The sequence below is a fragment of the Microchirus variegatus genome, assembly GCF_963457635.1.
Source record: "Microchirus variegatus genome assembly, chromosome: 1".
Classification (NCBI taxonomy): domain Eukaryota; kingdom Metazoa; phylum Chordata; class Actinopteri; order Pleuronectiformes; family Soleidae; genus Microchirus; species Microchirus variegatus.
Genome location: NC_139802.1, coordinates 12300512 through 12324158, shown reverse-complemented (window position 1 = coordinate 12324158; position 23647 = coordinate 12300512). Strand labels below are relative to the sequence as shown.

General features: G+C 38.4%; 1 protein-coding gene across 1 annotated transcript in view; it reads right to left on the bottom strand.

The window, feature by feature from the left end:
* LOC310933389 (protein MTSS 1-like) overlaps nucleotides 1–8103 on the bottom strand; it is a 45775-nt gene extending 37672 nt beyond the window's left edge. The window contains exons 1-2 of the mRNA XM_083896867.1: nucleotides 7962–8103; nucleotides 5483–5544 (exon numbers count right to left, since the gene is read on the bottom strand). Of these exons, the coding sequence (XP_083752993.1) occupies nucleotides 5483–5544; nucleotides 7962–8033 (134 nt within the window). The 5' untranslated portion in view covers nucleotides 8034–8103. The remainder of the gene's footprint in view (nucleotides 1–5482; nucleotides 5545–7961) is intronic.
* Between the last annotated feature and the right edge of the window lie 15544 nt (nucleotides 8104–23647).

The window sequence follows — 23647 nt, the reverse complement described above, 5'->3', positions numbered from 1 at the left end:
ACAAGCACAGGTTTTACCAATAAAATTTGGATTCAACTCCAGTTTTAAGAGGGTTGTGCTTGTTGTAAGGGTAGGTAACACCAAATACTTTAACCTGTAGAAGCTGTTTTTTCTGAAATAATTTTTCTTATTTAACTGCATACGTGTTTACCGTACTTTCTGGATGTGCTCCAGTTAAGTGATTGATAATTATACAGTATGGTCATTAAAGCATTGCTACAAACAAATCTAATGATGCACGACTTGCACACAGTACTGTATATATTTTGCATGAATTTGCACAAATAATACGTACATGAATTTGTGGTACATTTTGATTATGAATTCTGACCTATGATTGTGCTTGTGTATAAGTGTGTGTGTGTGTGTGTTTAAACTAAAGTATGCCCTGCTGTGTGAGGAATGTCTATGTGATTACTTAGAGACCGCTGGAATCTGTCTGGCTCAGCAGAGCAACTCCTGAGCAGAGTTTGCCACACTCACACCTACTCATCAATGAAAGGATCAGTGTGGGATCTACTTTGTTCAGCTCTAAAATGAAACAGGGTCCTATGGCATGTGTACAAGTCATACCTGCTTATCTTCCATCTTGTACAGTTGGCCAAAAAAAGCGTAAATACAGCCTCCTTTTCGTCATTACAGGCACCATTTTAGTGGTATCCCAACTATTCACCCATATATCCTTCTGTCTGACCAGTTACTTTAATTGGCTTTGGAGGGAGTGCTTGCACAACTGATAAAAACAGACTTGTTAAGATCACACGTATGGAGATGGTCCTTGTGTGTGTGTGCACATGCATGTGTGTGATATCTGATCTCCTCGGCAGAGAAGAGAGTAGCCATCACTCATGTCACACAAAGAAACACAACTGACTCCAAATTTTCCAAAGCATATTCAGCAACAAAAGCTTGTTTGTTCTGACTCCAAGCGCCTTGATTTGAAAACACTTGTTATCTTCCATGGGCCAAGAAAAAACCTTTTTAAAAACAACCTCGGAATCCATAAACAACCAGACTCATACCTTTCAACACGGTGCAAAACAATAGCTGTAACAGTGACTCTCACGTTTGATGTGCCGAGGGAAACAGTGATTTTTTTTAAGGAAACTTAACAGTGTGTCTTTTATTATGTGTATTGAACAACGTGAGAAAGGCATTTGCAGAATTTAATTTGCTGCATGAGCTTTTGGCTCGGGTGATATTCTTAAGGGGAGAGTAAACTGACGAAGTCTACATAAGGCGGGCTTGCACCGAGTGGAGCGGTTTGGTTGTTGGTGGCGTAATTTTAGTTATCCACCCATTTCCGCTGACATCCACTTGGACCCTGAGCGGACGGATGAGTCCATGTGGACCATAGGCACTGAGTGCCATCAGTACAGTTGATGGCGTGCTTTTGTTTTGGTCACACGAAAAACAACAAAAAAGACAGTAACCATGGACACTTGCTTGAGGTTATGAGAGGAGATCCACTGGTTCCCACAAATGTACAACTCAGCACAGTTGAAAAGAGGGTGAAACCCTGGTGAGAAACTGCCACAGCTGGAATGGAATGCAAGATCAAGTATGCATGTGTGGAACACTAGACTGACGCAGACCCTTGTTTCAGTATGAACGGAACCACATGCATGTATGCACATTTAGCTCTCCATGGATGTGGAGCACAGCAAGAACGACCTGGCCCTGAGAGCTCTTATGAGGAAAAGAATATTGAAATTATAAATCCAAACATGGTTAAAGGTCTTTATATTCTTCTACATTAAAGTGACCCATTGTCTATTGCTATTCATTCATGGAACACTCTCCATTATCACTCAGAAACTTGAAGTGATTTTGCCTGATAAGTCCTGTGTTGTTGCAGAGCTGACCAGAAGATCCAAGGGTGTGTCCTACAAATGGAAAAAGAAACATACACGCAGGCACACACAGATTCCTTTCTATTTACAGCCCAGTGTGGGTACCCAAGGAACCTCCAGCTGATATCTGCCTCCACTAATTTATAACATGTACACAATGGTCTATGAAATGGATCATGCATTTGCAGCCAAGTCTTGTTGAGTCAAGTTTAACTCATTAATTTAAAACAGGTTTCCATGGAAGTGGTTTTGGCTTAAGACTTTGGCTTTTAATATGAGAGAAAACCATACGCTGAAGTACAGTGTGCAGCCGTTTACGACTACACATAATGATCATGTGCAAGATAATGTGTTCAATGCTTTAACAAGAGAAATGCTAACAAATTGAACTTGCTCTAGTTTTCAGGACACTAGAGTTAGTAACATTGATAATATGATCCTCAATTTTGTACATGTTTTCATACTTTTATGATAAGTACAACTGGAGACAGAATAATAATGATAAGAGCATTGCTGCAGAGACATTATAGAGGAAAGACAGACCACTAAAATGAGTTTCAATACATCTGCAACATCAAAGATAGCCGAGACATATATCTCACACTTTCCTCCCATATGGAGAAGGAAAGAATATATACAGGCTGTATATACCAACTGCTGTAAGCACACTGTTGCTTCTTGCTTCTACAAGCTTTGAGCTTTAGACAGTAGTTCAGCAATGACCTGGCTGCAACCATTGGCCATAAAATCTGCAAACGGCGCTGTCCTCGAGTCAAGACAAATTACTTTAACATATATACAGCAAAAGGCCTTGGCCAGGACAAGGCATAGACCCTGGTGTAGTAGCAGCATAATCTTCCTCACAATGACATATTCAGTGCTGCTATCCCCCGCCATTCCTTGCTAAACAGACACTCAAATGTAACTGCAGTAACTGTGAATCATGGAGGCGGTACATTTAATTTAATCTGATTCAACATACAAAAACTAATATATATTAACATACCTAACTAAAATAGTACTCTACTACTACTTGTAGGGATTTACATGCATCTGTTTATGAACCTGTTCAATCTATTTATGTGGCGTCTGTCTACCATCAAAATACTATTGGCCTCCTTCCTGAGCACAATTTTTGTAATCACTAGTTCAAAAGCTGACTTTAAAGCTTTGAGGTCTTTTTGCATCACCAGATGAACTTTTAACCAAAGGAGGGGAAGGCCTGTGTGCAAACCTGGCTCTGACCCAGCGGCATTAAACATGACCCACCAAAAAAGACCAAACACTGACAAGTTAAAACGGGACTGTGATTTGAACTCAGCTAGTCTGTATTCCATCCCGAGTGTGTATTATGTTCATGTGTATGTGTGCATGTAATATGGCTGTATAATATAAGAAACAACACACACACAGACCATATTTGGACCCAAAACAGACAGAACAGCCAACACTGTAATTGGTTGATTTCCTAGTTGCTTTGTGAGAGGGGAGCAAAAGGGGCTAAATTACAGAGTAGTCTGCCTCAGGACGTCATTACACAAACAGACATTTGTTGCTACCACTGCTGGCTAGTCACTTATCCAGGCCAAAGTGGGAAGGTGTGTCTGTGTGTGTGAGCCCCCTCTATGAAGTCAAGTCTCAAAACAGATTACAGGGGTCCTTGGGTGGGGGGATAGGCAGTCGTCAAAGGGGCTAGTTGCTAGTATTGGAGACCAGCTTTAACGCAGACAGTCTTATTTGTAGGTCACGGTGAGTAAGCCCAGATAGTAAACTCCATAGGCATAGGCCAAGCTGTAATCAGTTACTGTCACTATTCGCAACTAAAAAGGCAAATGTGTTATTAATGATTGTATTTATAAAAACAATCTTTCTGCTACAATGACTAGCTTAGGTGTTTGCAAAAGTGATGAAATTCAAGAGAGTTCTTGAATGCATCTTGAACTTGATCCTCTCAGCTCAACACACAGTAGATCCAGAGGAAGGGATTCAATTTACCAGGGTCTTTGAATGCATCTCATTAGCTACTCGTCATATCTATGGGTCAGTGATTATGCACCACAGCACATTGTGATACTGGACTAAAGGCAGGCAGCTATTTGAATGAATTAAACAAGTATGACCAATGAAATGTATGGCAAATTGCAACTAAATATTAAAGGATTCGCTAAAAGAAAATGTGCATTTATCTGTGCTGTTGTGAATATTGGGAGCTTGTTCATCAAGATAAGCAGCAGGTGATGCCAAAGTCCATATCACCAAAGAGAGAAAACAAGGTGCAAACCTGATGACGTAAATTAAGAGTCCCAATGGCTGCTGATTTACGGAGCAGCATCAGTTCATCATTGTAGTAATAAGTGGAGGAACAGTGTGGTTTCCTCATCAGTCAACACATTTGCTCCTCTTGCACGCTACATCCACCATTAAAAAATATTTTTCCAACACAACAAACAAATTTTGGAATGTTTGAGGTACGCCACTTCTAAATGTCCATCGTTTACTCACGAAAACTGTTTTCATTGCACTCATTCACATCTACCTTTCATCAATACTTTTCCATCTCCCTCTAGCACACACTGGCACTGCAGATATAATTCATCTTCTCATCATGATAATAACCCCCATATTTGTTCTTTCATCATTGCCCTGCTGCAAAGACATCAAACTAATCAACAGCCAGTCATTAGCAACCAGGCCACAAATACTCCCCTGAGCTTTTAGCATGACAAGGTCACATATTCAACCTCTAATTTAAGGGCACACGTAAATAACATATCACCATTAATCAGCCTTAATACTGAGAAAAATGGAAGAATGGGTCACTGAGTGGCCCCTGGAAATCCCAAAGCCTCTATACAACTGTCAGTCTTAGTCTGTCTGAGGACACGTGGATATTTAAAATGGGAGAGAAATGTCCAGTAATGTCAATCAAAGAATAATTCAGACCCCAGGACATCCTAATTTATTGTACATGCTCAACAATGAGCTTTTATTTCAGCCGCCATAACTTGTTTGTCTCCTGACACGTGGCCACTTAAAACCAACTGGGAGAGGTGACCGGGTCTAGCATCCATTGTTAGCTAAAGACATGGAATAATTTTGACAGGAGGTGTGTACATTCACAGTGTTAGAAAAACAAATTAAATCAGGCTTAAAAAGATTAAATAAGGCCAGCCGGGCAGATATTGACCTATGGACAGCATTGTTAAGACATTAGGCTTTTACGTCAACATCAGTGCTTGTTAGACACGTGGCCATTTTTCTTGGGAAGAATATTGACTGATATTTAAAAGCCAAATAAAATTCAAAGGTTGAAAGAAAAGATTTAGTAGTAAACACTACAGAGGTAGTATACAACTATCACACACATAAAACTATCACACACATAAAATAAAAAATCTACATAGATAAAAAATATAAATACACATACAAAATCTACAACACCATATATTGAATTACATCATTGTGTTTTTTTTAAGTTACAAGAGCAGCTAAATGAATGAGAAATTTTCATTTCCCTCTTTGCAGTTTTAATCCTTGTAATAGTTTAGTATAGATTCCATCCACTGTCAATAAGAACCCACAGAAACACTGACATACTTTGTACGTCTTGCATACAGTCACTCACTCACCTGAGCTGCGACTGCAGTTTGCCAGCCTTGGTGATAAAGTCCTCCCAAATAGGGTAGCTGCTCTGTGGGGGAAAAAAACAAGAACAACACAACCATCAGGACAGATTCAAGAATTCTCACCGTTTCATAACAGTTTAAAACAACATTGGGCTTCACTGGCCTCATCTACAGGTATAAACAGAAACTATGGCTTACACGTTTTCCTCATGTAACCCCACTCATGAATCACCTCTAAAAGTGTTTTCCCATATTTATAATTTTTATCATTTATATAAAGAATGCAGATAAGTCTAACATATTTTCATTTTGCTCCTAGTTTAACTTATTTACCTCACGATATGATCTATTACCTGGACAAAAGGCAATGAAATCTTGTCCTGCATGTTGTAAAATGGGTTACGTGCCTCTTCTGCACAACAAGGGCACTAACACTATGTTTTGATGAGCCTGGTTCCCAATGGAACTCTAAATTTAATTTACCCAGTTCAGGTCCTGAGCTTAAAATAGTTGAAGAGGCTTTTGTCCAAACTATCATGGAGAACAAGTGGCCTAATGCACTGACAAGAGGATGTTAACACGGTGATAAGACAGCTCATGATAGAGCGTTGGATATAGCATGACCACATGTTTGCCAGTGGTGTGTTACGACTGTCAAAGACCTGAGAAATGTCGTGTTATGGTGCCAAATATTACACCCAACTAGCAGCCATCTCCCATTCCCTCCCTTTGAGTCTCTTGATCTCCCTTACATCACTTTTGTTTCTTTTTTTATCACTGTCCCCTCTTTCTTTCTCTACTCTCATTGCCTCGGCATTTCTCTCATCTGTCATCTATCTGAGTAAGTCTACCAGCTCCATATCAAATACTTCACCAGTACCATGCCAAACCAGCTTCGCTGCATTGCCTCACTCTTACCAATAGATTAGATCAGTTCTCAATTATTTTAAGTCAAAGCACCTAATACAATATAAAATGAAAGTATACAGGGGAACCCATCAGGCATTCCTGTATGGTGATATGACTATGTGGCAAATAAGAATAATTTAAGATCCGATTGTTGTCTGGGAACTTTTAAAACAAAAATATAGGCCTAATCTGAAAACTTTTTACAGACACTCCTGACACTGTGCCTTGGACCTGCAGGGGCCCTGGGTCCCCATTTAGGAACAACTGGATTTTAACTGCAGAGTCACTGTGAGCTGTGAGGCACTATTGAAAATGTGTTTTATGTCGGAGAGGACAAGGCAAATACACTACTGCATTTGCATATTTCCACTGACAGCATAGTAACCTGACAGTGTGGAAACAGGGGGTCCATGAATTGCCTAGTCAAGTGAAACAAGGCATGGGGAGAAGTGCTGACTGTCTGAGTAGTATTCATAACAAACTTCCTGACTCCAGTAGACCTGATGGCTGGCCATTTGACCCGCACATGTCAAAGCCTTCAGAGCCTGTTGGTGATTTTCTAGCCTGGCAGCTACATTCCCTGGATTCCTCCAGTCAAGAGTACAGCAGCTGGGAAATCTGCTAATTGTCTCATCAGCCACGGTCAAAAATAACATCAAAAAATAAGATGCCCTAGTTTTGTGACTGATTTCCAAATTTAGCTTGTATCCAATGGTGGCTGCTGCAGCAACTTCAACCTGAAACCAGCTAATACATTCTTTTTTACCTAAATCTGGAGTATAGGGCTGCAACAATTTATGGTTAAGTAACTGTCTACTAAACTGATCACCCACTATGATGATAAGCGATTGATCAGTTTGAGTGTTTTTTTGTATTTTAATTAAAAAACAAAACAAAAAACCCCAAAAAGGAACATGTTGTCCTTCTTATATCTGAATATTTGTTTCTCTAGATCAGTAAAGTGAAAGAAAAGATTTGGTTTGTGGTCAAATCAACACATTTTCTAGAACTACTAATTGATTAATTGATAATGAAAGTGAGTATTAGTTGTAGCCTTACAGAAGCATAGCAATATTTAAAAATGAAAACAGGTTCAATTCCAAACACACTATACTGGCTGTATTAATACTGGAAAATTGGGTTATAAATTAATCTTTTTAATCGACAAATAATTGAGAACTTCATTAATTAAAATTTATTTGGATAGTGAAAAGAGCGGTTTCTCTGATTTCAGCTTCTTTTGAGTGAATATGTTCTAGTTTCAGTGACAGTACAGTGGTTAAGTACAGAACATGAACATTTTTCTGGACCAAACAACTAATCGATCATTCGCGAAAATAATCGACTGATTAATTGTAAACGCTATATCATTGTATAGACTATATGTAAAATAAAGAGGCGTGGGAGTCTCTTCCAGTTCACAAGTAGATGTGAGCTAAAGTTACGTGACTGAGCTATTCAGTTTTCTACGGTGTTCAAATTTTTACATTGCGGTGACGTGTGCGGAGTCACTTTAAATAACTATAGTTAGAAAGTTCGTATTGAAGTAGTAAGTAGTAGTAGGTCGTCTTACTTTCATGTCTGCGATCACAGTTTGGAAGAGTCCTCCGAGCGCGCTGCATTCCTTCTCGATCACAGCCTCCATTTTCAGGACCAACTCCAGCGGTCAGTCCCGACTCAGTGAGCCGCTCTCAGTTCGCCAGCTCTCCGAGGAAAAAAAACTCCAAAGCTCCAAAAACTCAACCGAAAAACAAAAAAAAACTAACCCGGGAGAAATGTTTATACCGCTGCTTGGAAAAATAACGAAAAACAACTTTTTAAAAATATCAGCCAAACACAGAGAAACTCAGGTCGCTCGGTTCTTCTCTGCTGCACCGTTGACTTCAAGTCGACAGACGGGACGAGAAGAGAAATTTAACCCCCCCCTCTCCTCTCTACGTCGCCCCGGTCATAGCCATGACTGCGCCGTGAAGACAACCGTTAACGAGTTTTCTGGACGAAAACGAGAAATAATCCACGAAATGTGGCTGTAAACGCTGCTGCGTCTGCCGACAGGGAAAGCCCACACCGTGAACCGCTCTGTGACTGTAGACTCCGCTTACAACAACCGAACAGAGGAGGAGAAACAAGAGTCAAGTCGAGTCAAGTCAGCCGGAACAAGGATTGAGACTCACTTCCGGTCAATAGTTTCTACCAAAATAAATCATCTGAGTTCCAGAGTTGATATAAATCGAAATTTATGTTTATTTATAACGATAATAATAATATAATGACAATAATAATATCAAAACAAAAGAGGCAAACAATTAAATGTTGATTTCGCAACACAACCCAAGGGATAAATATAAAACCACATTTCAATAAGAGGGGTTACATTTCAGAGATTGTACTGCCCCACAGTGGTGAATAGCAATAACTGCAACTGATGAAACACAAGTGAAGGATATAGCATCATCTTGATTAAATAGTGCCTCTCCCTCTGTGGCATTGTCTTCTATTCCTTATGAAATACCTGAATTGACATAAAGTATGACCAAGCAAAACAAAAATAAATGCATTATGAATGTAAAATATAATAATGATAATAAAAGCATTTAAACACTTGAAAAAAAGGGGTTCAAGTTGCAATTCCTCTGGATTTAGCCACAGTAGCATCGATCACAGAATCATCATTCTCTGCTGCTGCTTTGGACCTGAAGAGAAAACAATGATATGAATGAAGTAGTAAAGTAATGGATTGGGCATTGTTTCTGTGTCTACACATGTTAATATTGACTAGATTTGATATTAAGGTAGAGTACCTCAACTGTTGAGAGATAACTAACATGGAAGTGAATGGCTTTGTGGGGTTTTTTGCTGGTTTTTTTTGTGAAGACAAAAGACAAAGCACATTCAAATCCAGTGTACAAGGTCAGAGCAACGTTACAGATGATTTAATAATGTAGTTGCCTTTAAGACGAACAAAAGTGTTTCAGGAGGGCACTGTACTGTAGACTTTAGGAGTTATACTCACATTTGAAGTGACTTTTAAGGTTGTTTGAGTTTGTGACCACTGAAACAAAATATTAGCTGTGCAGTGTTACAGGAAAAAACAAACAAAAAAAAACATACTTTATGGGAGGTGTAACATCAGTTGCTTTGTGTTTGATTGAAGTTCATCACGTCAGTTTCGTCAGAAGTTAGGGACTGAAGTGAGAGCAGAGCATTGAATTCATTAAATAAAAAAGGAAATATGGTACTGTGTCTTTGCATTTGAACATTTGCTTTTAACTACATTTATGTGAGTTCATTTGTGAATGAGAAGCGCCACCTGATCAGCACTTACAAGAGAAGGAGAGGATGGAACTGCGATGTTGGCATAAACGTTGTCCAGCTGATCTTCTTTGACTGAAGAACTCAAGCCGTGGAGCTCAAGACTGGAGCCAGACACAGCCTGCAGACGAGGACAGAACAGGAAACAACATCAGGTTTTCTTTCACAGGTGAATAATATGTTTTAATCATTTCAATGATATCACTGATCAGATACAGATTACTCATTTGAATTTGTTTACTGTGTGGACTCACGTTTTTCTCTGTGCACTCTCTTAGTTTCTTCCTGACAAAGGAACACAAATAATTGTTACACATAACACAAGAAATAAGTGCTCCACATGGCCCTCTGATGGATGCTGGGGGATATTGCATGTAGAAATATTTATCTGCAGTATAGATTCCAGAATGGTGCTATTGATTTCAAACTTACTCTTGCAAGGTGACTTGTAAGTAAGTGCAGTGACACGTTCGACGTTGAAGTAATACAAAAGATGTCGTTAAATATATCAGTAAAAGAAGTACACATTGGCACCTGTGTGCCTGAGGATAAGCAGGCCTTTTGGCAGAATTTAATCTGCGGCTAAAAAGTTATGCGAGTGCAAGATGTGTGTGTGATTATTATGTCTGACCTCAATAATAAAGACTCACTGAATGTGGTTTGCCTGCATTAAAATGAGTCAACGGATTTTGCAACAACCCGGCAACAAACAATAACTGTCTGTTATTCGCATATGTCTCGAACCGATGGTCCGATTGATTAAAGGTGCATTTTGTAATAAATCTAAAGCAACTGGCCATACAATCCTTCTAAGATGTCACAGAGACTGAGGAATAATGTTCATATAACAAACTGAACTCCCCAACAACAGTACAGCCAAAATTTGCATTAAAAAAAATATTTTGCAGACTGCAAATCATGTTTATGTTTTGAAATCATGTTTTGGCATGTGGCGCCACCTACCGCCGTCTACCAATCATTGCAGTCAGTAGAGTCTCAGCTGCCGAGCAACCACGGGTTGCCAGTTACGTCAGAAAACAAACCTAAAAGACCTTGGTATCTTGAATTTGAATGTAGTAACCGTTTTTGGCCACATTCTTACATATGGCACCTTTAACTTATTTTTCCTACTCTTAAAATGTTACTGTTACTACACTGCACATATATGAATGAATGAATGAATGAATGAATCGTTTATTTCGGGCATGACAAGTAATCAACATCTGCATACATCATCATTTATATTCATACACGTGACCGAAAGGGACAGCGGGAGAAGCAAAGCTTATCTAGTCCCGCCCCCATTACCCATACAATTTTATTACTTCTTTTTTTTTTTCTTCCTTTTTTTTTTTTTTTCATGTTAACTTTCGACATTTCGGACGTCGCAGCAACAATAGCATAAGGCTGCAGTTCATCTCAAGGCAGTCAACAGGCTACATGCACGGCCGTACATGTGTCCCTGTCGAACCATCACGAGCGATCACAGTCTCAAGTTGTTGCCTCGGTTCCGCCGATTTATTCATCCCTCTCTCGCATAGCTCTCACCACGCTTAGTTTCACCAGCTCATCTCGTTTGGCTGCATCCACTCCCATCTGTACCACGCAGTCTCGAATTGCGGAGTTGTCGGTGCGCAACCCCATCACGGCATTCTTAATCGTGGCGATGTCCACCCTCGTCTCAAGCTGCTCCATGGAGGCCTTTCTCTGCCTCCGAATCTGGATGTACATTCCACATGCCAAGGATAACATTCCAATTATCATGAATGTGAATATGTACACATCTTCGACATCCTCTATGTCTAGTGCAGCCAGGCATGAGATTTGCCATTTCCCCCATGCATCTCTAGTGTAACCAGCCGGGAATGTCCCTCCAGGACATTCAGGTTCATCAGAGCCCGCTTTTCGCGTAGAAAAAATCCGGTCTATTGCGTTCAGTGACCAGCTCAGCAGTTCCATTGCAAGTTAGGGCAGCGTTGTAATATGTCTATGTTGTTCATACTCTATATCCATATTTATTCTGCTCTTATACTGTTACTGTTAATGTCACTGCACGTAGCCTTACTGTACACCACAACACTTAAGCAACTGTATATGACTGTCTACACTGCACTATATGTCATATACTGTTTATACTGCACTACCTGTCTATACTGTTCACATCGACCTTTTCTGTTTAGAAGCCAGCTGCCTTTCATTTTCATTGTCTCGATAATTGTACTCTGCACAATGACAACAAAGTTGAAAAACATATGGAAATCTAATCTAATGTAATTTATTCTAAACTCCTGCTACTGTGTAGTAGCAGGAGTGAGTACTTCCTTGTTTTGGGACAGGAAAATCAAAATGACAAAGTTATACACATTTTAATGATGTTGATTTGTAAACACTGCACAGAGCATCTCAGTTATGGCCAAAAGGTATAATGTTATCTGTTTACTTTCCTATGCTGTCATATTTTAGATACGTTTTTCTGTAATAGTGGGAAACACAGACGCAACATGACACCAAAACATTGATTGAGAAATGTGTTTGAAATACTTCAAACAGATGTAGGGACAACATGAGTAAATGTGTGTCACACACACTGTGTCTGCCCATACTCACCAGGACAGAAGAAGAGCTGTCACAAGAGCCACTACAACAATGCGTCCTGCAAGTCCAGCTTTGATTAGGTGGGACTGGCCGCCTGAGGAGGAACACACATTTAAAGATGTTCGTCGTGTAGATAGATAGATAGATAGATAGATAGATAGATAGATAGATAGATAGATAGATAGATAGATAGATATGTTTGTAGTAGAATTTACTGTAAACTTAAGCATAAGTCAAACTGGAGCTTAATATATGGACATTAGTATTTCGTTTGTGTAGTGATGTGTGTTACTTTATTCATGAAATATGCTACAGAAATAAGTTTATCATTGTTATTATCAGATTCAGTTCAATCTTTGCCAAAATCAGCATGTAAAGGCAGCATTATTCATTTTCCCAGCACTCTGATTCACTTTAAATGCTAAATGTAATCCCCTTGAAGTATAAACACACATTGTATGAAAAAACGAAATTCAGAACATTACGCTTTTGTAAGGTGGGATTCGAAACCACGACGTTGAAGTTTTGCTCCCAATAATGAAATAATCCTATCTATCAACAGGTGGCTCTAGAGTGCTAACCACTACATCAACTGTGTGGCCCTTTATGGAAATGTGTTCAAACGTTTTGGGAAAAGTGCAATCTTCTTTTGAGAATGATGACAATAAAAAAGTGACTTTTCTAAAGTGGCTCATACCTTGATCCATTCTCTCCACAGTGAGACGCACCTCAGTAGAGTTGTTCTCCCCCACACTGTTCCTGGCCTGGCAGAAGTACAGTCCTGAGTGAGAAGCCTCCACAGACTGAAGAAACAGCATCTGTCCTGAGCCCACCTGGACCATAGAGTTGGAGTTGGCTGAATGTGTCCTCCTACTGTACCAGGTGTAGTTGTCTGCTGCAGGGTTAGCCTCACTGCTGCAGGTCAGATTCACACTGCCGCCCTCTGCGACTTGTTGTGGCTCCACTGAAACTAAAACATTCATGGGCTCATCTGAAGACAAAGGACAGATTAAACTAAATGAATAGTCGCTCTCCAACTGTGCAGTCTAGACAAAAGCTCGCATTGATTCTGATGTGACCATTCTCACTCATGTTGAGACTTTCAGGGTTAGGGTTAGTTTTAGGTTAGGGTTCGGGATTTAGTTCTGATGGTTCTGGTTAGTGTAAGGGGCCAGAGAATCCATTGTGATGACATGATTTCTAATTTGAGAGGTAAGTTTTGAATATTCAGGTTTATCTCTTGACAAGTCAAACTTTTAATGTCTGTAGGCTACTGTGCAAATATGACACATGAACATTTTCATCAACACTTCCTCTCCACACAAGTCTTTCACAGTCTTGACACATCCTGATATAGAAACATGGAGACTGAGCTATTATCTCAGAGTAACACATCATCACACTTACACTGGACATCAAGGTGAATCTCAGTCGAGTTGACCGTGTCAGTGGCCATCCATCTGATGTTGTTCTTTGCTTGACAGTGGTACAGTCCACTGTGACTGGGTTGGATATCAGAGATAGTGTGGTTCTGTCCTAAACTGACCAACCCTCCGTCCTTGTACAGTCTGTATCCTTCATGTGTCACAGGTGGGTTTGCTTCACAGCTGCAGGTGAAGGTCAATGAACTTCCTCTGATGATGTCAGTTGGTGAACTTATCGACAGTTTCACATTCTTGGGAGCATCTGACCACAGAAAAAAAGTAAACATTCTGAGTATAAACAGCATGAAGTGTAGTGTGATGGTAAATTACTTTAGGCATTAAGCAAAGACTAGAGTATTATGCTTTTCTCCCTTCCTTTGAAGGATAACAGAGATTAATTTAAATCTAAATCTAGTCCGACTTCTCTCTCATTATCATTTCTAGCATTATTTGTGTGCTGAGTACTTCATCTGAAAACAATAAGCTTTAGTCACAGAGATCTTTAAAATATAAATTGTGCTTCACATTAGCATCCAGGTGTTGTTTTTGCTGACTCACTGTCACAAGGACACTATGGTCTTTTTTAAAAATGACAATTATTATGAGCTATTTATTGAGAATTTTGTTCTTTATCCAGGATACAAAGGAGATCTTAAGAATTTAAATTGTAGCATTGTTAAGGTTGTTAATGGTTGTATTATGCAATGAAAACAGCCTGTCATTTGAGATTCGGTGGTAAGTTGGTACTTACAGAGAACATTCAGAGCCACAGAGGCCGATTTGGCTGTCTCTTGTCCAAAGACGGCACACTGGTACTTCTCAGCATCCTCTCTTCTGGCTGAGAACTGTGATATCTGCACTCTTTGTCCATCCCTGAACCAGACGATGTCTGAACGTGAAGAGCAGCCTGACTGGCAGATCAGTTGGACAATATCTCCCTCTGACACAGTGGTCGTACTCACAAAGGCGGTCAACTCTGGTGCTGGGTCAGATACAGTTTAATTTTTAGTAAAAAACGCATTAAGTTGTGAAAACAATGACCTTTAATAATGTCCATTGTTTTGTCATTACCTCGCACAGTCAAACGAGCGGGGGATTTACTTGTCAATTTGTCACGATTTGTCTCAAATCTGAAATAGTACAGTCCTTCATCCGTGGGTTTGACATTATTGATCTTCAGAACACAGTTGCCACGTTTGTTGCCCATATATTTATAGTCTGGAGGTGGACGCAGATCAGAGAGGGGAACCTTCTTTGTCAGATTGAGTTTTACCCAGTTCACTGTGGAAACAGTATGACCAGAAGGGTAGTCATATTCACACTTTATAACTACTGATGTGCCCGTCAAAGCACACGGACTCTCTAAGGTCACCCCCCAATCTCCACTCCAAACACCTTTGGGCAAAAACAATTAAAGATTTGTTGATTATATTATATAGCATTAATACACACATTTATATCATATAGAATACGTGTTAATCAGTATTCCTTTACCTGGCATAAGAACAAGGATCATCAGAATGAAATATCCCATCATTGACCTGAGTCTATAACATAATGGTTTAAGACACAGTTCATTACCATAAAGTCACTGGCAGTAAAATATCAAGAATGTATCTGTACTCACCAGCTACAGCAAACTGACCGACTAAAGACTTAATCAGGGAGTAACTGTGTCAAATGAAAAGCAGAAGTTGGATGGTTTCTTGACTTTAAGTGCTGATAACATAAGGTTAGATGTTCTCCAAATCCGTACCATGCACAAATGTAAGATGTCTTGGGTATGCACGGGTAAACATGACTCCGCACTCTTTATTTTAGACTTTAGATTTTTAAGTATCAAAGACATCATATGTAATATTTCTGGATGTAAATGAGAAGACAATTGTTATATATTGGAAGATATAAAAATGATAATGACACAATTATTATTACGGAGAACATTTCCTCTTAGTTCAAGGCTGTGTTATGACAGACATTTTATTTATTGTGTGGTCCTATTTATTTTTCGACGATGTTACTGTTGCAAGAGTTTTCCCGAGATTATCATTTATGAAACTCTCAGATGTGCAATTTACAAGAGTACCACATCTGCAGAAAAAAAACAGTGAGAAAGTCATGAGACCGACTTGAGTATTTGTCCTCAGCATCTAATATGATTTATTTTAGGTTTCTGTTCAACTTCAGTTGAATAAATCAACATGTTATGAATGCATGCTTTATTTAAAAGAAATCCCTGTGGTATATTTTTTGACTGTTACAAGCAGTCAACAAACATTTGCTATCAATGGAACGAAGTGCATCACTTTGTCTCTTTAACTTTACTGCTGATCTATTATCGTGTGAACTGTTCTGCAACAGTGTCTTTACTGTCGCAAACTGTGCATAATTTGCATAATGGCCGGCTGAGCTTCTGCTTTGTTAAAAAAAGACTTAATACAGGAAGTTGAATCAGCATTAAAACCAAGCGTATAATGCAGAATATAATGTGCAAAATCTTTTGAAAACAGGCTTCTTGGACTCATAAGGTTAGTGAGGGAGTTCCACTTTTGGATGGAAAAAAAAACATAAAGTCAAAGAAAATATAAAACAATGTAAAAGGATGGTCATGTGAAACCAAATAATCAAACATATGTTTTGCCCTCAATTCTACATCAGGGTGATGAACAGATTCTATGAAACAAGAGGAAATCTTACAATATTGTTCTATGAATTGGAATATCACACTTGGACCTAGAAAGGGTGTAAACATGTACAAATCCAGCAGATGGCAGCAAATCTGGCCCAACACTTGAGGGAACATGACATGAATATTTACCAGAAATTTAGTTCTGAACCAGTTTATCTTGTTGTTGGTTCAGAAAAAGAGTGCATGTTCAATTAATAACAAAGTTATTATAATATTATTTATTTTTATGTTCTCTGCCTCTGTGTAAAGTATTATGTAGTGACAAATGGAGCAAGGACTGTTCCAGTCACTATAAGGTGGTCTATTGTTTTATAGAATCAGTTTGACACCCTGGAACTCATTGGATACACACATACAAAGGTATTTTGATCATTTGAAAGAGAGTGCCCTGGAGATTTTTGTATGTCCTTTGTTTTGTCATTACCTTAAACAGTCAAATAAGCATAAGGAATGATTGAATTTTAAAGCCCCTTTATTTAGTGCAGTTCATACAAACTGGATAGTCCATCTTTCACTGAAGATCTGTGAAGAGTTTCACCACAGCAGAATTCACACATTTATTTCTTGTTTCAGTAGTTTTGTTTCATACGTTCTTAACTAAAATAAAATGAAACAATTTTACGTGGTGCTAGTATGTGGCTTATTTCAATTAATCTCTGTTAATCTATGTTGTCCTCCAATGGAAGAGAGAAAATAAGCATATACTCTAGAATTCGCTTAATGTCTATAGTGTTATGCCCCAGCCGAGGGGTAACCTGAGCGTAAAAAACAAAAGTGCTCCCCTTTTCTCCCAACTCCCAGAGACCAAGACAACCAGGGTTGCAGTCCAAGCCAGTTTTATTCTTCAATTTGACTTAATTTTGAGCTACTTAATGATGGAGAAATGTCTCCCAATGTGCTAACATGCACTTTTTCTTCTTCCTTCAGAAGGTCACCTTCAGAATAAAGAACAAGTACACATGAGCTTAGTGAATTTGAACTGTGGTCTGATGGCAATTTCAAGGGATTAACTTACTTTTGTCGCCTCCTCCTCAGAGTCATATTCCACAGTCATGGATGTGGAGGGGTTTAAAGAAGATGAAGAGGTAGGAAGGGGCTGACTTCCCATCTCTTCCTCCTCTGCCTGCTCCCCTTTCTACTCACTCAATCTGTACTCACCATCTACAGCAAACTGACCGACTAAAGACTTACTGTAACTGTGTCAAATGAAAAGCAGAAGTTGGATGGTTTCTTGACTTTAAGTGCTGATTAACATAAGGTTAGATGTTCTCAAAACCCGAACCATGCACAAATGTAAGATGTCTTGGGTATGCACGGGTAAACTTGACTCCGCACTCTTTATTTTAGACTTTAGATTTTTAAGTATCAAGGACATCATATGTAATATTTCTGCATGTAAATGAGAAGACAATTGTTATATATTGGAAAATATTATAAAAAAACAAATGCGGCTTCCACGACCTCAGCTTCTCTCGGACTCGATGAAGAAGTGTAGATGCTGTGATCTGATGATTGGAGGAACTGTCTGACAGTTTCTGATTGACAGCATTACAGACACAAAGATGACAGATGGATGATGTTTGACTGAGCTTTGTGTACTTCCCACTGAAGGTGTGTCATTTTGTGTGCCAAGTTTCTCTGCAACTTTGTGTACCGCTTATGTTCTTTGGATAAACAGTGGCATTTGGTGACAGGTAGCGAGAGCAATCACTACTGACTCATTCATCCTGTAAATACATGTGCAAAATCCACTGTTTATCATTAGTTCAAGTTTACGTACAATACAGAACAATAATAGTCTCGTCATTTTTAGTCATTTTCATGCAGAAATATTACATATGCTATCTCTAATACTAAAAATTATAAAGTTTAAAATAAGACCACCCACACAAACTCTGGGACACATAACCGTAAACCTGAGACTCATAGAGGGTGAAACTGAGACTAAAATAAAATAAAGTAAAGAGAACGTGTCATACCCAAGATATCTTTCATTTGTGTATGGTTTAGGTTTGGAGAACATCAAGTAACCTCAAGTAATCAGCACTTTGTGTCAAGAAAGCCTATTTACCGCCACCTCCAGTGTTGATAAATGAACAACAAATACTCTTAATAAATGCATATGATATTGTTATTATTTTTCACATTTTAAATATATAATTACATTTTTTTTTTTTTTTTGGAAAATAGATATATTACAGCAGTGTAGAGTAATCGGAGGCAATTAGCTAATAAAGCTAATCACCTCCGACAACGCTGCTGCCAAACTATAAATACGTCTTAATACACATGTTTGGATTCTAAATGACTAATTTCTTGCCTCAAATGATTCTAAAACTGAGATCCGGGATACAGAAAAATATTGATTTCAGGTTTATATTTGTTTTCTCTACTGCTGTGTTGTGCCAAAATGCATTCTGGGATACATGGCTTTCTCAAGTACGCACAAGTCACCGCCGAGCGAGAACACTTCCGAGTATGAGAACCGTACTCGCTGCTCGCGTACTTGAGAATTGGAACAGAACTTGGACTGAGACGGATGATGTTTTCACAAGTACGGAGAAGTACGGACATTGAGAAATGGCCATTGTCTGGTTCAGGGATGGACAAAGAGTGCCAAAACCACAATTATGGGCCAGAAGAGAGGATGCTGGGAAATATCAGTGTGCCGTCCTTGGACAAGAGACAGACAGATCTGTCTCTGTGGCTCTGAATGTTCACTGCAACTACCACCATAACACCATCTGTTTGTGCTTCCACACGTTCTCTTACAAATATGACCAACAGAGGCCGCTAGAGGCTTGTTGTGTGAATGGGGTGAAATCTGCCATCTCTGATTGCCTTGTTATAAACTGCATCAGGATCATAAACAGACCTGATGTTCTCTGGTACTAAAGCTTATTGTTTTCAGATGAAGTACTCAGCACACAAACAATGCTACAGTACATTGTTTCTATTGACAAACATCAAAAAGAGACCGAACAATAACATCAACTGCAACGAACGTCACCTAAAGACGCGCACTGCAGCTTTAATGTGATAGTAAATGTGATTGTAAACCCGACCGGTCTATTTCACAGGCTGAAGGAACGATTTGTTGACCAACACAAATTTATTCTCAACACATGGTAGTTTAACTTCAGGGTGAGCAAGGCCAAAATAACAAACACAATACCTGTCAATAGAAAACTAACTTACCTATCCAAAAAAATAACTAGTAAAAGAAAATACAGGAATATTACCCTGCCTCCCTATCAAAAAAAAAACAGGAGAAAAAAAAGGTTCCCAAACAAAATGGCTACTCACCCCTACCTACAGGACTGCATTAAATAATAAGGTTTCTCTGTTCACAATGCTTTAACGAAAAAATTTCACACATAAATTCACACCAATTTAAAGCTACATGTCACGATGAAGGGCAGCAGGGTCTGGCTTGACAGAGCAAAGGCAAAGAGAGAGCGACTTCTCCAGCAGGCATCATTTGACAGCTAAACTGATCAGCTCCTGGCCAATCAGCATCTCCACTCACCACCTGCAAAAATCAAAAAGGGAGACACAACACAACAGGAGCAGCACCTCCCTCTGGCAGGGAGGATTAACTACATAAACACACTCAAAACACGCATGATCATAACAATAGTTATCGCCCATCATTTCAATAAGGAGGGTTACATTTGTAGAGATTGTACTGCCCCACAGTGGTGAAGAGCAGTAACTGCAACTGATGAAATACAGGTGAAGGATTTAGCATCATCTTTATTAGAATTAAATAGTGCCTCTTCCTCTGTGGCATTGTCTCCTTTTCCTAATGAAATACAGGCATTGACATAAAGCATGACCATGCAAAACAAAACATAAATAAATTATAAATATAATATTAATACTCCAGTATAATACTACTACTACTACTACGACGACGATGATGACTAATAATAATAATAATACTGATAATAATAAGAAGAATAATATAATAATAAGGATAATAATAATAATAATAATAAAAAGCATTTAAACACTTGAACAAAAGGGGTTGTTTTCTGTCCACAATTGCACTTGTGCTACGATCTGGATCCTCTGGATTTAGCCACAGTAGCATAGATCACAGAATCCTCCTCTGCTGCTGCTTTGGACCTGAAGAGAAAATGATAAGTATTGATAAATATGAATAAGTATTAATGGATTGGGCATTGTTCCTGTGTCTACACATGCTAATATTGTGTATATTATATATATAACTACATTGCTTTGTCGTGTTTGTTTGTTTGTTTGTTGATGTTTTTGGGTGAAGACAAAGCACATTCAAATTCAGTGTGGTTACAGATGATTTAATAATGTAGTTACCTTTAAGATGAACACAAGTGTTTCAGGAAGGCACTGTACTCAAGACTTTGGGAGTTATACTCACATTTGAAGTGACTTTAAACTGTCGTTTGAGTTTGAGACCCCTGCTTTACATTTAAAACAAAGTAAATCAGGTAATACATAACATTATTGTGAAGTCCTGGCTACAGGATTCATTTTTGTAGGTCTGGTGAAAAAGTGTGTTAATTTCACGCCAATTCATGTTGTTTTGAAACAGTCTAAAAGTCACTGGCATGAACTGGACTTGACTGAAAGTCACAAATGAAACAAAATATTATCTGTGCAGTGTTACAGGTACGGACAGAAAACATACTTTATGGGAGGTGCAGCATTAGTTGCTTTGTGTTTGATGATCACAGTTGAGTAGACCACGTCAGCTTCATCAGAAGTTGGGTTCTGAAGCCAGAGCAGAGCAGAGAATTCATTAAAAGAAAAATGAAAATATGGTAATGTGTCTTTGCATTTTAACATTTATGCTTGTGAGTTCATTTGTGAATGAGAAGCACCACCTGATCAGCACTTACAAGAGAGGGAGAGGATGAAACTGCAATGTTGGCATAAACGTTGTCCAGCTGATCTTCTTTGACTGAAGAACTCAAGCCGTGGAGCTCAAGACTGGAGCCAGACACAGCCTGCAGACGAGGACAGAACAGGAAACAACATCAGGTTTTCTTTCACAGGTGAATAATATGTTTTAATCTTTTCAATGATATCACTGATCAGATACAGATTACTCATTTGAATTTGTTTACTGTGTGGACTCACGTTTTTCTCTGTGCACTCTCTTAGTTTCTTCCTGACAAAGAAACACAAATAATTGTTACACATAACACAAGAAATAAGTGCTCCACATGGCCCTCTAGTGGATGCTGGGGGGTATTGCATGTAGAAATATCAGCTAAATTATAGACAGAGGTGAAGCACTCTACTTCACTACATTTTAAACCACACCTGTTTCTAAGTAAAACGAAATATTGGCCTGAATTAAAACATTTTTTTTTTTACTTTTGACCCACTTTGACTGATACATTATGTACATTATGTGGTTACATGTTTTATCTTGTCATCACTCTCATTTGTATGAGAGTGATTTGTTAATTTGTCTTTAATTAAAACAATTCATGTGATATTTGTATCCCCTTGTCCTTTCTGTGCTACACAAGAAATAACTTTTACTCTGAGTACATTATAAACAAGCTACTTTTACTTGTACCTCGGTAAAATTTGCTATCAAAACAGTGGTACTTTAACTTGAGTAGAATATTTTATTAATCTTTCCACCTCAGGTTTGTGAGCACTATAATCCAAAAGGTTGAATACAGATTTAAATGACACTTCATACAAATGAAAACTGAGTGGCCTTGGCAGAGGTTTGTGCTCTCTGAGTACTTTCTTCTTACGATACGAAAATCAAAATGACAAAGTTACCCACATTTAAATGATGTACTACATTTGTAAACACTACACAGAGCATCTCAGTTATGACAAAAAGGTATAATGTCATCTGTTTACTTAAATTTCATGCTACATTTTCGCTTATGTACTAATCTGGGCATCTGCATCAGAAAGTGGCTCAATCCTGTGGTGTCATATTTTAGATATACGTTTGTCTGTAATAGTGGGAAAAGTGTGTTTCACACACACTGTGTCCGTCCATACTCACCAGGACAGAATAAGAGCTGTCAGAAGAGCCACAACAACAATGAGTCCTGCAAGTCTAGCTATGATTCGATGGGACTGGCCGCCTGAGGAGGAACACACATATAAAGATGTTAGTCCTGTTGGAAATTCGCCATGTGTCGTAATGCTAATCTGACAGAATGACAACTTTAGGACAAACATGACGCACCACACAGTCATCATATATCACAGACCAAACACACAAAACCACACAGGACTTTACATTGTAGCATTTACAGCTGGTAGTAAATTACATATTTAAGCCAGTACAACTTATCCTTATTATTATTATTATTATTGTTATTATTATAATAATATTATATAACAAAAACATTTGATGAACTATAATCCTTTACTGGTCTCACAATTAGGAAATTTGCAACTATGTACACAATTCTGAATACTCGAAGCAACAAAGGCCTTTGCCAAAGTATGTTTTAGCCATTTTTTATGAATAGAATTTAAGTTCATGTAAATCCTTATGTTGTAATACGAGAGAGAGATTTTCTAGACTGAGACTTCACAGTTATTTTGGATACAGGACTTTTGCTTTCTGATGTTTGTATGTTGAGTGCAAAAAAGGGCATAAAAGGTCCTACGGATGTAATATATTTTAGGTTTTCGGGGCGCTGTTTCACGCTTGGAATAACAGCAAGGAAGCGGAAAACATCAGATGGGCTGCAGAGAAGAGGAAGTAGATATTTATATTTATAGATATTTAAATGAATGGGTTGACTTTCACAACATCATTTCACACTGTACACTGATTCAAATAATAATGTATAGGCTTTGTTTGTAGTTTTACTGTGTACTGTAATTAGCTATGGTATATTGTATTTACTTTATATTATCTTTTTTGATAATTGGTATCCGTTTTTATATTTATAATTTAGTTTTGTTTTCAAATAAAGTACCTTGCAAACATCCCTGTGGCTGTATTTACTTGAGAGGGTTTATAATAATAATAAAAACATTAAACAAATGTTGTTATCTCCACAATAAGCTAAGTACACTTACACATCTCTTAATATAGACCCATCATAAGTCAAACTGGAGCTAAATATTTGGGAACTAGTATTTCATTTGTATAGTGAACTTTGTCAGCCTTTTTTCTTGATTACCGGCTTGACATGTTGTTACTTTATTCATGAAATAATGCTGCAGAAATAAGTTTATCATTGTTATTATAAGATTCAA